The sequence below is a fragment of the Megascapheus bottae genome, chromosome 31 (genome assembly GCF_031878675.1).
Source record: "Megascapheus bottae isolate mThoBot1 chromosome 31, mThoBot2.hap1, whole genome shotgun sequence".
NCBI classification, from domain to species: domain Eukaryota; kingdom Metazoa; phylum Chordata; class Mammalia; order Rodentia; family Geomyidae; genus Megascapheus; species Megascapheus bottae.
Window position 1 is genome coordinate 2,432,439 of NC_143539.1, and position 15,238 is coordinate 2,447,676.

Below are 15,238 nucleotides of genomic sequence, written 5' to 3' on the forward strand. Positions count from 1 at the left end.
TTGTGGGGGCGGACGGAGGGTGACGATCCATAGAGAAGGGAGGGAGAAGGAGGAGCGGGGACTGTCACTCAGCTGGGCTGGGATAGGTAGAGCGACGCCTGCAATTCCCCGCTGCAGAGAAGGGGCTGGGCGGGGCCAGAGAGCATCAGATGTTTACTGCGCAAGCTCCTCCCCTGCTTCCCCCCCTCCACTCCTCCACCCTGGACTCCTTAAATCCCGGTCCAGGAATTAATCCTTCCCGTCTTCCTCCGACGGGCCACAACCCTGACGACTCAGAGACCCTGAGCGGAGAGCTACATAAAACACAGATCCTCCCTTTAAACAGGGTTAAAACCGGGGGCCAGCGAGGTTAAGCGACTCGCCCGAGGCCACACGCATCCTGCAAGGGAAGGAATCCGAATTTTCTAGTTTAGATTTGTAACTGCTTTCCAATGTGTCCCTTTTCGTTCCTCCCCAGCCTCAACGCCCGGATCACCTTGGATTATAGTGGATGTAAAGTCCCAGTGGAAGCTCGGCCGAGGCTGTGGCCCACGCCTGTCTTTCCAGCCCCTCCCGAGGCTGAGATCTGAGGATCATGGTTCCAAGCCAGCCCGGCAGGAAAGTCTGAGAGTCAACTCCCAATTCACCACGAAAAAGCCAAAGTGGAGGAGGTATGAATCAAGGGATAGAACTCCACCCTGGAGTGAAAAAGCTCAGGGACAATGCCCGGACCCTGAGGTCAGACCCTGAGTTCAAGCCCTAGTACCGGCATAAAATAAATAAATAAACAAATAATGTGAACTCCTTTATCAGACTCACAAAGCCTCACAGACAAAAATGACACTTCTGGGCCGGGAGTTTGGCCTAGTGGTAGACTGCTTGCTTAGTGTGCACGAAGACCACGGTTCGATGCCTCGGTACCACATACATAGAAAAAGGCAGATGTGGTGCTGTGGCTCAAGTGGCAGAATGCTAGCCTCGAGAAAGCACAAGGAAAGCCCAAGGACAGAACTCTGAGTTCAAGCCCCAGGACGGACAAAAGAAAACAAAGCAAAAATGACACTTCTTACTAGTTCAGCCACTTTTTTTTCCAAAAAGGAAAGGGTGCATTTGCTAGTGCGGGCTCCCCAGGGACAATCTGTTTGACTGGCTCTGGCTTAAGTCAAGATGCCAAAATTCCAAAACCCTGGGCTAGTGAGAAATTGGGCCAAAGGGAACTGGAACAATCCATTTCTGTCACCTCTAGGAACTGCATTCCACCCTGTGAACTCTTTGTAATCTCTGAAGCCTGGTCTTCTGGCATGAGCCTAGGTCCTGAGAAGGGCCCACTGTCCATGGCAGGAAGGGGAGCCTGCAAAGAGTCCACCTGGCAAAGTCAATGGACTGGTCCATCTGGGTTCCTGGAGTGGAACTTGGGAAAATCCATTCTGAATTCTAAAGGGCAGACATCCTTCAGATGTTTTAGCGACCGGGAGAGTCCATTTGTAATCTGGAAGGGGGGGAGGGAGGAAGGAGACTCTCTGCTTTTAAATTGCAGTCTATTAAAATTTAAACAAGCAAACAAAAAAAGTTAGCACCAGAACTTGAAGAAGTCTGACTTAAGGAGGGATGTTAACACATTCCAAGCACTGAAGTCCACGAGCTGGGTATAAAATGCCATAAAAATAGACCTTTTGAATGCATATTTGAACACTTTTTAAGGAATGTTGAAGGAGTAGCTATAGTCCCAAGAACAAGAGAAAAAAAAAAAACTGTCCCTAAATAGAGCTGCTTCCCCACCCCAAACCTCCAGTTCCCCACGGGGGAGCTTGGACTACCCCAAGACCCCAGAAACCAAGAAGTAGCCACACCACAATGTTCAAGCCTAGGCCTAAGGCACTGCCCTAAGGATGAACAAGATTGCGAACCCACCAAGCCTTTTTTTTTTGCCATTCTTGACTTGAACTCAGGGATACTTGAGCCACAGCACCACTTTCCACTCGTCCATCTATGTATGTGGTACCGAGGAATCGAACCCGGGTCTTCATGCATGCCCGGTAGGAAAGCAAGCGCTCTACCACTAGGCCCAAGAACCCTGGGCCTGTGGGACCCACGAATCGGGCCGCTGTGGTCCCGCCCACAGGTGCTCATAGGTTAATCCCAGTTGAGTTACAGCAGTGCGGTCCAATAGGAGCACAGTAGACTCCAGCCACCCTGGTAACAATAAAAAAGACAGTAGAACAATTTAATTTTGAGACTGCTGACGCTGATGACAGTGGTCAAAAATATACAGGCAGTTTTCTGTCCCGGGTGAAAAGCAGATGTTTCGTATTTGTGATTGTACGCACCGAATAAACTCATAAATAAACTCATTCAAAGACGCCTGGGCCTGGGCTGGTGCTTCACCAGTTGAGCCACGGCTCCATTTCCTGCTTTGGGGTAGTTAATAGAGGTCAGAGTCTTGTAGACTCCCCCGTCTTGACCGAGCTTTGAACCTTGACCTTAGCTCTCAGGTAGACCCCCAAAGTAGGGGAACCCCGCTCAGACTCTGCCTTAACAACACAGGACAGCAGGCACCACGTGTCGCCCCCAACTATAATTCCGTCCACTCGGGACTGAAATCCAGAGGGAGGTGGTTCAAAGCCAGCCCGGGCGGGGAAGTCTTACCTCCAACGTGACCAGAGGAAGCTCGGATCAGGGCACGGGCGAGGGGAAGGCTGGCCCGGCCCTCGGGAGGGGACTCCGGGGGAGGATGCGGGCTACAAGCCCGGACCAGTCCACGCGGGCCCTGGGGGGTGCGGGAGCCAGGGCGCCGGGCCAGCCCCGGGTCACCCCACGCCCCCCCCCACCCCACCCCGGTGGTGGGGTCCTTTGTGAGTCAGGAGACCGGGGGGTGCAGAGGGCTGCGAGCAGGGCCAGGGGACCGAGAAGGTGGTGAGACTCCCATGGGAGCAGGCCCCCCACGCCATGGCGAGCGTGGTCGTGAAGACCATCTGGCAGTCCAAAGAGATCCACGAGGCCGGGGACCCCCCTGCCGGGGTGGAGAGCCGCTCCCAGCTGGTCCCAGAGGCTCCCGGGGGGGTGGCCAGCCCGGCCAAGGGGGTCACCAAGAAAAAGAAGGCCGTGTCGTTCCACGGGTGGGTTTGCCGCACGCTGTCGGGGACGGCCCTAACGCCCAGCGCGGCCTCCCGGCGAGTTCGAGTCCCACCGTGGGTGCTGGAGGACACGGGGGGGGCGGGGGGGACATGGAGGCTGGCGGGGGGCGGGGGCGGGGTGCGCCCTGGCCCGGGGGGACCTCGGTGCCTGCCGGGGGAGCCGCTGGACCCTCCGACCTGCTTGTCCTCGGCAGGGTGGAGCCGCGGATGTCCCACGAGCCCATGCACTGGTGTCTGAACCTTAAAAGGTCTTCGGCCTGCACCAACGTGTCCCTGCTCAACCTGGCCGCCATGGAGCCCGACTCCTCCGGGACCGACTCGACCACCGAGGACAGCGGGACCCTGGCCCTGCCGGGGCCCCCCGCCTCCCCCACGCCACCCTGGGCTCCAGATGACCCGGACATCACAGAACTTCTGGTGAGGAGGACAAAGACAGAGCCCCCCCCCCCAGGGGGCCCCCTGAAAGGGCTCAGGAGGAGAAGGCCCCAGAAGGAGCCCACACTTTCTTCCCCGGGAGAGCCAAGCTGAGCCCGGGCAGAGCGACCATGTTAGTCACTTGTACAAGGCCCCAGGTCTTTGTGGGGTCACAGCTGGATCTGGAAGATACAGGGAGGGAAAGGAAAATGATCCTGGCATGATGAAGAGCATGTGCAAAGGGACGGGGGCTGAAAAGAGCCTGGACTATAGGGTGGTATGACAGACAGACGAGGCTGGGGGAAGGGAAGGGTGTTCCGATTGCGGGTGCCCTGGCTGAGCAAAAAGGGGAGCCAGCATGGGATCAGGGGAGAGGAGAGCAACCCGAGAATCGGGCTCAATTCTTCCTTCCACACGCTGGGACTGCAGGCATGCACTGCCACTCTTGGCTTTGCTTTTCCTCTGGACAAGTTCCAGGAAGGAGCCTGGCATAACGACTGGATTTAAGAAGTCAAGTAAAACAAGGAGAGAACGAATACTGGGGTAGAGAGAGCTGGAGTGACCTTCCAAGGTCAGTGCAGGACTGGAGTTCATGCTGAGGCCTAGCTCCTTCCCGCTGTCAGCCCTTCATGGCGGGGCCCTCCTGTGACCACACAGGCTGGTGGCAGGCAGCAGGGCTGCAATCTCATTGCCATCCTGAAGGATGTGGCAACCCCTCTCTCTCTCTCTGTCATATACTGGGGCTTGAACGCTGGGCCTGAGCACTGTCCTTGGGCTTTTTTCCTCAAGGCTACAGGTCTACCATTTGAAGCCATAGCACCACTTCCAGCTTTTCTATGCATGTGGTACCAAGTAATCGAACCCTGGTCTTCGTCCATGCTAGGCAGGCACTCTACCACTAGGCCAAACTCCTGACCCCATGGGAACACTTCTTTTCCCCTAAGACATCTCTGGATGGGGGTGGGGAGGGGAAAGGATGGAGACGAGACCCTGGTGGCAGAGGCCAGGAGAGTCAGAGGCTGGGTTAGGGTCAAGGTGGGTGACCAGCGGGGGGCCTGAGATTGCCAGCCGGCCGCCTTCTCCTCAACTCCTGCAGTCCTTCTGCCTCCTGCTTCCCTCCATGCCGCTCTCGCACAGTTCCAGCAGCTTCACCTCCCACGAGAGCTATTTCTGAGTCACATCCCCCAGCAGCTGAGACTGGGAAAGAGCCTTGGGCCAGAGGGTCAAGGGCATCTGAGCTGCTAGAGGCTGGGAAAGGACCAGCCACTTCAGAGCTTCAGTTCTTTCTCTGCAAAAGGGGAAAAAAATAAGTAGTAATGGCAGCCCTTGCTTTAGGGTTCATGCAAGAGCTTCGAGAAGAAGGGTGAAGCAAATACTGGCCCCCAGCAATGGAGCTATATCACTAGAGACCACTGGAAAGGGTGGGGAGGAGGGGGAGGGATCCATTGAAAGCAGGGAGGGGCAAGGGGTGGTCACAGACCCAGAAGAAAGGGGACAAAGGCCCAGAGGGGGGACACAGAGAGGAGGGGACAGAGACCCAGACAGAGGGAGACAGAGACTTGGAAAAGGGGAAAGAAATCCAGAGAGGAAAGAGGAGAGAAAAGAGGGAGGGGGGGAGGGGAGAGAGGAAGAGAAAGGCAAAGACTCAGGGAACAAAAAGTGTCCTCGAACGGGATGGACAAAGCTCCTAGCTGAGTAACATCTTAGAGTAGTGGCTTGGGAATAAATCAGGTGCGTAACACACTTTAGTTATTGGCCAAATTAGCTCCAAACTCAGAGGACAGCCCACTTGGTGTACCTTAATTGGAAGGAGAGGTCAGATGAGGCTACAGACAACATGTCACCACGATGGCACTTCTGAAAGCTTTCAGTCTTTCCTGGATGCTGGCTGCAGATCTCACTTCCGAAATTTAGGGTGGCTACCAGTCCCCACCGCAGGAGAGAGGAGGCAGGAAATCAATGCTAGATTTTGCAGCTGGACTCAGTCCAGCCAAGACTCAAAAAAGGAAACATGGCTCTGGCTTTGTCAAACATTTTTTTCTCTATTGACACGATCATGTATTTCCCCACTTTATTCTATTGATATGATATATGACATTGGTTTTCCTATATTGAACTAAACTTGCATTCTTGGGATATTCCTAACTGACTACAATATATACTTTACACACTGCTGGATTTGCTTTATCACTATTATTATTATTATTATTTTGCCAAACCTGGGGCTTGAACTCAGAACCTGAGCAGCACTGTCCCTGAGCTTCTTTTGCTCAAGGCTAGCACTCCACCACATCTAGCTTTTTCTGTTTATGTGGTACTGAGGAATTGAACCCAGGACTTCATACATATTAGGCAAGCACTCTATAACTAAGCCACATTCCAGCCCTGATTTATTATTTTTAAGTCTCAGAAAGGATGTATTATGCATTTTAGTATAACATAGTTTAGGTAGAGAGGAACTGGAAAATGACATCATTTCATTGTTCTTTATGGCTAAATAATACTCATCATTATTTACCACATTTTCTCTATCCAGTCATAGGTTGTTGGGTATATAAGTGAAGACTCTTACCTCCAAATAATCACACACACACACACACACACACACACACACACACACACACACACACACACAGAGCCAGAAGTGCAGCTGTAGCTCAAGTGGTAGAGCACTCGCCTTTAGTATAAAAGCTAAGCGATAGTGCCTAGGTCCTGAGTTCAAGCCTCAGTACAGGCACAAAAAGTAATTAAAGTATTTCTTTTTTTGCCACTAGGCCACACTCCTGGCCCCATGGCCCCAGAAATAAAGTATTGAGTTAAAGCTGGATGCCAGTGACTCATGCCTGAGTCATGGCTGAGATCTGAATATCTCGATTCAATGCCAGCCCTAACAGAGAAATCGAAGAGATTCTTATGCCCGATTAACCTACACAAAGCTAGAAGTAGAGCTGTGGCTCAAGTGACAGAGCATCAACCTGAGTGAAACAGCTGAGTGAGAGCTCAATGCCTTGAATTCAAAGTCCACTAGTAGCGCCAAAAACTAAAACAATAAAGACAATAGTAAATCTTAGTCCAAACTTCCTGGGACAGTGTCTATGCATTGCCTCCCTGAACTTGCCTTTTACATGAGCAGTCGATTTCCTTTGTCTTTGTTGTGTTTTGTAGTGTGTTAGAGATAGGACCCAAGGCAGTGTATGCTAGATAAGAGCTTTACCACTGAGCTATATTCCCAGCCCCTTGGGGTTTCTTTTCTTTCTTTTTTCCTTTCTTTTTCTTTTTCTTTTTTTGGCCAGTCTTGAGGCTTGAACTCAGGGCCTGAGCACTGTCCTTGGGCTCTCTCAAATCCAGAGCTCTACTACTTGAGCGACAACACCACTTCCTGCCTTTTCCATGTATGTGGTACTCAGGAATCAAACTGAATCTTCGTGCGTCCTAGGCAAGCACTCTACCACTAGGTCAAACCCCCGGCCCCCACCTTGGGATTTCTTTTTTTGTGTGTGGTCATGGGGACTTGAACTCGGCCTGGGCGTTGCCCTACTTCCCATTTTCTAGAGGTTCATTGGAGATAAGAGTCTCAGGTCCTTTTGTGCCTGGGCCAGTTTTGAACCTTGATCCTCAGATCTCAGTCTCCTGAGTAGCTAGGATTACAGGTGTGAGCCACCGCGCCCCGCTCTGTCTTGGTTTTGTTGTTGTTAGAATTTTTAATTTTATTGGTCACAGGGCTTGAACTGATGGCCTGGACGCTGTCCCTCAGCTCCTTTGCCCATTTTGAACCAGTTTTCTGGTGGCTGATTTGAGATGAGTCTCATGGGCTTTCCTGTCCGGGCTGGCTCCAAACCACGATTCTCAGATCTCAGCCTCCTGTGTATCTAGCATTACAGGCGTGAGCTACCAGTCTCTGGCAATGCAGCCCAGGCTGGCTTTGAACTCCTAGATGCTGGGATTAGATATGGGCATCACAGTGGACAGTCGATACTTCCATGAGTCAAGTTTTTTGTGTGTTGAAAACTAAACATTTCAGCTATTATAATGTGGCAACCGTTCACACAGAGTGTCTCCTCCCTAAGTGTACTGAGTAGTTGCTTATTTTTATATATATATATATTTTTTTTTTTTTTTTTGTGGGTAGTGGGACTTGAACTCTGGGCCTGCTCCTTATCTCTGAGCTCTTCACTTCCAGGTTACCACTCTACTTCTTGAGCCAGTCCACTTCTGGTTTTCGGGTGATTAATTGGAGATAACATCCCCTAACTTCTTCTTCTTTGGCATCACTAGGGTTTCAGCTCTAGGCTTTGCAATTGTTAGACAGGTATTCAACGACAGGAGCCGAGTCCCTCAGTCCTTTTTGCTATTTTTTTCAGCTAAAGTTTCATGTTTATTCCTGGGCCAGCCTGGACACTGATTCTTATTTGCAGTTCCTGACTAGTTTAGCTTCCAGCATCACGACCAAAAGACAAGGAGGAAAACATCTCTTTTTTCTAGTTGAATACATACTTGTTGAATCACCATAAACATTTAGTCGATTTCCACAGTGGAAAATTGACTCACAGCCCCCTGCACACATACCAAGTTTTCATTGTGCTTCTGGGGACGTGCGGAATGTGGGGCTTCCATGTCACCATTTTCCTGACATAAAGCAACTTAGTACTGACAACACACTTGTTCTCCTGAACAATGATAGAAAAAAGAACAAACAAACCCCATAATGTCTCTACCTCACAAGAGGGAAATGTGTTTTTCTTTCTCTCTGTATTAGTAAGCAACTGTGAAAGGATCCGAAATAACTGGTTGAAGCAAGCTAGCTTATTTTTCACGTGAAAGTCACAGCAGGTATAATAGCACAGCTGTCAATCACGGCGAGGCCCTGGCTTCCGGCGACCAGCCTCGTCTAGGCAGCTGATCGCCATTATGAAGGGGGAGGGCGGTGGAAGGGTGGTCTAGTGGTGAGAGAGTGCTTGCCCAGGACAGTGCTCAGCCCTGAGTTCAAGCCCCAGGACTGGGGGGCGGAGGAGAGAGAGAGAGAGAGAGAGAGAGAGAGAGAGGTACAATTTAATAATAACTTTTTTTTTTTGCCAGTCCTGGGCTTGAACTCAGGGCCTGAGCACTGTCCTTGGACTTTCTCAAGGCTAGAGCTCTACCACTTGAGCCTCAGCACCATTTCTGGCTTTTTTCTCTGTATGTGGTATCGAGGAATCGAACCTGGGTCTTCGTGCATGCTAGGCAAGCACTTTAACCACTAGGCCAAACTCCCGGCCCCAATAATTAATATTTATAAGTAAACATGAATTCTGGTTAGGTCACTTAATATGTTGTCTACTGTTAAGAATACGAGATATCCCTCTCTGAGATACTTTTTTCCTTTGTTTTTTTCCCATCTATTTTTTATTATAATTAATAGAAGGGTTACATTATATTCACCAGATAGAAGGTGCATTACTTCACAGACATTGATACCCTTTCTCATGTCTTGGTTCCTTTGTGTGTGTGTGTGTGTGTGTGTGTGTGTGTGTGTGTGTTTGCCAGTCTTGGTGCTTGAACTCAGGGCCCTCGGGCTTTCGCAAGGCTAAATCTCTGCCACATGAGCCACAGCACCACTTCCAGCTTTTTCTATGTATGTGGTACCAAGAAATCGAACCCGGGTCTTCATGCATGCTAGGCAAGCACTGTACCACTAGGCCATCCCAGCCCCTCTCTCCCAGCTTCCTCGTTCTAGAGTTCATCTCCAGGTTGAGGCTGGCATTCACACATGCATTGAACCCCCTGTCTCCTCCTCTTCTTCCAGAGCGGGGTCAACAGTGGATTGGTCCGAGCCAAAGACTCCATCACTAGCTTGAAAGAAAAGACCACCCGAGTTAACCAACACGTCCAAACCCTGCAAGTATGACTCCCTTCTCCTCCAGATGCTCCCTCTTCCTCTGAGTTCCTCTTCGATAGACCTGCTCTATAGTCAGTGAATCCATGGCCCAGATTGATGTTTGAGAAGCAGAAGGTAAATGCCCACAGGCGGCTCCCTGCAGTCCTGGCTACCCTTCTTGTCTTCCATACTCAAGAGCGAGTGTTCTGTGCTGAGTGAGAATCTAGAAAGGAGGCGGCAGGAAGCGGAAGAGTTGGAAGGATACTGTAGTCAACTCAAGGTGAGGTGCTAGGGACATGGGGGAGTTGTGTGGGGGACGATAACAGGAAAGAAGGATGCGGGCCAGCCAGGTGCTGGTGGCTCACGCCTGTAATCCTGGCTACTCAGGAGGCTGAGAGCTCTGAGGATCCTGGTTTGAAGCCAGCCAGGGCAGGGAAGTCTGTGAGACTCCCCCAAACTAGAAGTGAAACGGTGGCTCAAAGTGGTGAAGCACCACCAACAACAAAAAGTCAAGCAAGAACATGAAGCCTTAAGTTCAAGTCCCAGTAATGGAACTAGAAACAAAAAAGAGGAGGAGAATGGGAGGAATGGAAGGAGGGTTACGCGAGAGGACTGGAGAAGTTTGGCTAAGAAGGGAGATGTTCCTTGAGCCAAGGAAGTGAATCCTGGCTGGAGTGGGGGATCCTTATGGAAAGAGCAAGGCTAAGGGTCGGGAGGCAGAACTGGAATGGGAAGGTAGGGCCTGCGCCCTGATATCCTGGCCCAGGAGAACTGCCGGAAGGTGACCCGATCTGTGGAGGACGCTGAGATCAAAACCAACGTCTTGAAACAGAATTCTGCCCTCCTAGAGGTAAGGGGGGGGGGAGATGCCCCTAGTGTCTGTGGGGAGAAGGTGGGTGCAGAAGGAGCTTTGTGCCCTGCCACCATCCCCACCACCACACCCAGATCAGTGGCCCCCCATGCAGGCACGTTCAGGTCCAGAGACAGCAAGATGGACTTCAAGTGCGAATGTGCAGTCCTGGCCAAGTGTGCGCTCCTGTTATTCTTCCTGAGTGGCAGGCACTGGTCTTTGACCACACAGGAGGCCGAGACCGGGAGCGGAAGGCAGGGTGGAGCCACGGACTGGGCCATTTCGCCATGGGGAGGGAGGGGAGTCCCTTCCCAATCTCGGGGAGAGCTGGGTTGGATTGGCAGGTGGCGTGGGGTTGGAGGCCATGACCCCTCTCTGCCCAGGAGAAGCTGCGTTACCTCCAGCAGCAACTGCAGGACGAGACGCCGAGGAGGCAGGAGGCTGAGATGCAGGAGCTGGAGCAGAAGCTGGAGGCCGGCCTCTCCCGGCATGGCTTGTGCACTTCTGCTGTGAACCAGGGCTGCTCCGGGTCCTCGGGGAACGCCGAGGACACCCCGAGGCCGCGCTGCCTGGCCGCTGGCGCCTGGGGAATGGGGTCCCGGACCGGGGAGGGTCCCTATGTGAGCGAGCAGGAGTTACAGAAGGTCTCCACCGGCCTGGAGGAGCTGAGGTGGGCGGGGCAGAGGGGCGGGGCCGAGAGACGCCGGGGCGGGGCTTCTGTGTGATGGGCGGGGCCAGAGGGGTGTGTCTGGGAGGAGCCAGTGCGATCCAGGATTGAAGGGGGCGGGTCCAGGCGGACTTCTTGTGGGCGGGGAAAGGGGTGGAGCCTCTCCAATGGGCGGGGACGGGGAGAGGGGCGGGGCGGGTTGAAGGGGGCGGGTCCAGGCTTGGTGTGGGTGGGGCCTCTCCAATAGGCAGAGGCAAAGGGGAGGGGCTAGAGTCGGTGAGGATTGAAGGGGCGGGTCCAGGCTTGGTGTGGGCGGGGAACGGGGTAGGGCCTCGATCTGATGGGGTGGGGTCCTGGGTGGCCTGGGGTGGATAAAGGGCGTGGCTGAGGGGCGAGGTCTGGAAGAGCCGTCAAGGGAGAGTTCTGGGCAGTGGCCCGTGCGGGCAGGTCTGTTTTCTTTTTTTTTCTTTGTGGGTTATGGGGCTTGAGCTCAGGGTTTGGTCACTGTCCCCGGGCTCTTCAGCTCAAGGCTAGCCCTCTGCCACTTTGAGCCACAGCGCCACTTCCCGTTTTCTGGTGGTTCACTGGGGATGGGAGTCCAGTCACCGGGACTGTCTGCCCAGGCTGGGTTTGAACCACGACCCCTCAGGCCTCAGCCCCCTGAGTAGCCAGGATGACAGGCGTGAGCCTCCAGAGCCCGTCATAGGCCGGTCTTTGAAGAACTGATTTTTAACCTTGGAACTGATGCGTTGGTAACTGAGGCGCAGGATTGGACAGGATAGTGAGGAGCAGTGCCTTGCTGGGCACCTCAGGAGCCCAGGCTCAAGTTGAGGACCTGACAAGGAAATAGCCAGGAGAGCCAACAGGGAGACAGAACACAAGCAGCATTCTGGATCTCCACAAATGGATGGCCCAAGCGTCGGGGTCGGGTCTGGATATGGGAAGTCGGCCTTCTCCAGGAACCGGACCAGTAGAGATGTGACCAAACCTTGTACCCACCCAGGAGGGAGGTGTCCTCGCTGACCGCCCGGTGGCATCAGGAGGAGGGAGCGGTGCAGGAGGCCCTGCGGCTGCTCGGGGGCCTGGGAGGCAGACTGGACGGCTTCCTGGGCCAGTGGGAGCGGGCGCAGCGCGAGCAGGCGCAGTCGGCGCGGGGCTTGCAGGAGCTGCGAAGCCGAGCGGATGAGCTGTGCACCATGTAAGGGCTGGGGCGGGGCGGGAGGCCGAGGGGAGGGGGCGGAGTCAGCCCGAGGGGTCTGGGCCCTCCACGCCGCGTAGTAGTTTGAAGAACAGCCAATCAGAAAGGGCATCCCATAGGAAGGCCCAAGGGGCGGGGCCAATTAGAGGAGGGGAGGGGCCAACTTGAAAGTGGGCGGGGCTAGTTAGGGGAGGGGAGGGGTCAATTAGAGGAGGGAGGGAGTTCCACACCTACAAAGGCAAAAGTGGTGGTGGGGGCGGGGGGGGGGACAAGTAGAACCAGTGGTGAACAGGCAGGGTGTGAAGCGGTGTTCAGGGGAGGGAGGTGGCTGCAGGCCCTGGTACCTCTCCTGCCCCAGGGTGGAGCGGTCCGCAGTGTCGGTGGCTTCACTGAGGAGCGAACTGGAGGGGCTGGGCCCAGTGAAACCAATTCTGGAAGAGCTGGGGCGGCAACTTCAGAACTCTCGAAGGGGACCTGACCACTCCATAAGCCTGGATCGGTCCTCCCAAGGCTCCTGTACTCGCTGCGCCAGGTATGGGGTGGGGGCAGGGAGGGGGGTGAAGCTGGTACATTCTGGGTCAGCAGAACTGAAGGTAGGGGAACGAGGGATCCCAGTGCCGGCCGCATGCCTGTGACTCACGCCTGTGATCTCAGCCATTCAGGAGACGGATATCCGAGGATCACAGTTCAAAACTAGCCTGGGTAGCAACGCCTGTGGAGACTTGTCTTAAATTAACCAGCAAAAATGGGGCTGTGGCTCCAGGGGTAGAGCACTAGCCTTGAGTGCCCAGAGTTCAAGCCCACTATCCACACCCCCCCCCACACACACACCAGTGCATTTGGGGACCAGCCAGCCAGTTGTGTTGTACTATGAGAGCCAAGGTTCTTCCCTCCCCATTAGATAATATTAGTGTCCTGAGGAACTGGAGGAAGACTTGATACATTTAGAGGCTTCTGTGGCTCCACAAGTACCTTGTGGGAAGGCTCAGGTGTGGTTCAAATAGCAGGCAGGGTGGTTTTTGTTTCTCAGTATGTTGTGCAGAAAGTGAGATCTCCACGAAGGTGGAGAGTCAAGGCGGGGAGGGATTCCGTTTGGGTAGCAACTCCAGGTTATCTGTTGAACCATTCATGACCGTGGTGGGAATGTGGTGTTAGGTGTGGGGCAGGTGAACGCGGGCCATCTTGAGAATGGAGTCCGCATGGACCTTTACCCTTCTCCCAGCCAGGGGCAGCAGTTGTCCACGGAGTCCTTGCAGCAGCTACTGGAGCGAGCGCTGACCCCACTAGTGGACGAGGTGAAGCAAAGGGGTCTGGCTCCTGCCTGTCCCAGCTGCCAGAGGCTACACAAGAAGATTCTGGTACCAGGGACCATGGGCTACCATGTTCCATTTTGCTTTTCTATATGGGTGTGCTCATTCCCAGGTCGGACTGGGGGCAAGCAGGCATTGGCAAAGGCCTTGGCTATGACCCATGAGGGGGTGGGACTCGTGGCTTGGTGGTTACTGAGTCATGGGCCAAATCACATGTCAATATGGGCAACGGGCTGCAAGAAACAGACACCAGGAAGCAGGCACCTGATTTCCTATAGACCTGCAGAAAACAGTGGGATCCCAGAGGCCCGACAGTGGATCCAATGACAATAGGTCACAGGAAGCAATTCCTGGGGTACTGCATGACAGACTCAAGTCCCATAGCTGCTAGAGCACGGTGGTGCATTGTGGGACATAGAAATCCAAAGCCACCCACAGGGGATGCTGGTCTAAGGGTGAGCTAGGTGGTTGGTAAGGCAGACAGGTGAGCCAGGTAGCATGGAATGCTTGTGCATCCGAGCTATCGGTCGAATACTTGGGCCGCGTTCCTAGACACACGAAGTAGACGTAGAATGTCACCATGGGCCTCCCACACAGGGTAGTTGATGGACATTAGGGGATCAAATTTTGGACATGATTTCATGCTTGATGGGACAGACATAGGAGCGTTTGGGAAACCAGTGCATTGTGGGATGCCAGAGTCAGTCAGGCTGGGGCATTGATGAGGGGTGGGGTGGTATATGGGCCCCATGGGACCCTGCCCCTTGCCCTCCGCGATCCAGCTCCCCCCTCCACCCCCAGCCCAGTCCAGCAAGCCCAGCGGCGCCTACACCCCTCTCCCCAGGAGCTGGAGCGCCAGGCCTTGGCCAAACACGTCAGGGCAGAGGCCCTGAGCTCCACACTTCGGCTTGCCCAAGACGAGGCCCTGCGGGCCAAGAACCTGCTGCTGACGGACAAGATGAAGCCGGAGTGAGGAAGGAGGCGGAGGGCATGGGAGGAGGGTGAGATCTCTGGAAAGGGGGCTGGCCTCTCCTTCCGCTGCCCACCCCAGCAGCCCGCCTCACCATGGTCCAGAACCAAGCCTGGCCAGCACCGACCCACTCTCCCCCTGGCTGTGATTACAGGGAGAAGGTGGCCGCTCTTGACTATCTACATTTGAAGATGTGCTCTCTCCACGATCAGCTCAGCCACCTGCCACTTGAGGGGTCTACTGGGACAATAGGGGGAGGAAGTAGTGGAGGGGCTCCCCCAAAACGTGGGGGGCCAGCCCCTGAACAATAAATGGCCTCTCATGCTGGCATGAATTCGGACTCCCTTTTGGTCACTACCTTGAAGCAGATGTGGGGTATTCGTGAGGGGGAGGGGAATTGATTTATTGGAAGAGACAATTCCAGGGCAGGCGAGGAGTCGGTGGCTCACACCTGTAACACCAGCTAAGGAGGCTGAGATCCGAGGACTTGGTTTAAAAGCCTGTCCAGACAGGAAACACTTAGCTCCAATTAATCATCAAAATGCCAAAAGCAGAGCTGTGGTCTAAGTAGTAGAGCACCAGCCTTGAGTAAAAAGACTAAAGGACGACACCCAAGGCCCTGAGGTCAAGGAATTTATTAAAATATATTCAAATGAAGTGTGCTGTTCACAGAAGAATCCACACAATAGAAGGAATGGGAATCCAGTAGAGTGCCAGGCAAAGAAGCTCTGGGACAACCCAAGGCTTCGAGTTCAAACCCTAGTACCACCTCCCCACATGCAAGAGAGTGCACACAAAGTTAGAGAATCCAACCACATCTAATTTCTTGAATGTTTGCTGAGGAAGCTGGGTAAAAAATGAA

At 53.7% G+C, this 15,238-nt stretch overlaps 1 protein-coding gene across 2 annotated transcripts; it reads left to right on the plus strand.

Moving 5' to 3' along the window:
* Positions 1 to 2,847: 2,847 nt before the first annotated feature.
* On the plus strand, positions 2,848 to 14,710 carry Tsks (testis specific serine kinase substrate). Of its 2 annotated transcripts, none has more exons than XM_090322490.1 (11): positions 2,848 to 3,095; positions 3,308 to 3,530; positions 9,310 to 9,405; positions 9,578 to 9,661; positions 10,121 to 10,231; positions 10,615 to 10,901; positions 11,902 to 12,096; positions 12,455 to 12,628; positions 13,319 to 13,454; positions 14,208 to 14,407; positions 14,531 to 14,710. In XM_090322490.1, the coding sequence occupies exons 1-11, from the start codon at positions 2,926 to 2,928 to the stop codon at positions 14,685 to 14,687; spliced, it is 1,833 nt and encodes a 610-aa protein (XP_090178616.1). In that variant the 5' UTR covers positions 2,848 to 2,925; the 3' UTR covers positions 14,688 to 14,710. The 2 variants fall into 2 exon arrangements, with proteins under 2 accessions (XP_090178616.1, XP_090178617.1); XM_090322491.1 differs by having other exon boundaries at positions 2,853 to 3,095; positions 14,251 to 14,375.
* Positions 14,711 to 15,238: the final 528 nt, after the last annotated feature.

Excerpts from the sequence above, each read along its gene's own strand:
- Tsks (XM_090322490.1), top strand. The coding sequence starts at position 2,926 with ATGGCGAGCGTGGTCGTGAAGACCATCTGGCAGTCCAAAGAGATCCAC. Across the intron at positions 3,531-9,309 it reads CGGACATCACAGAACTTCTG|AGCGGGGTCAACAGTGGATT; the intron begins GTGAGGAGGACA and ends CTCTTCTTCCAG. Across the intron at positions 12,629-13,318 it reads TCCTGTACTCGCTGCGCCAG|CCAGGGGCAGCAGTTGTCCA; the intron begins GTATGGGGTGGG and ends CCCTTCTCCCAG.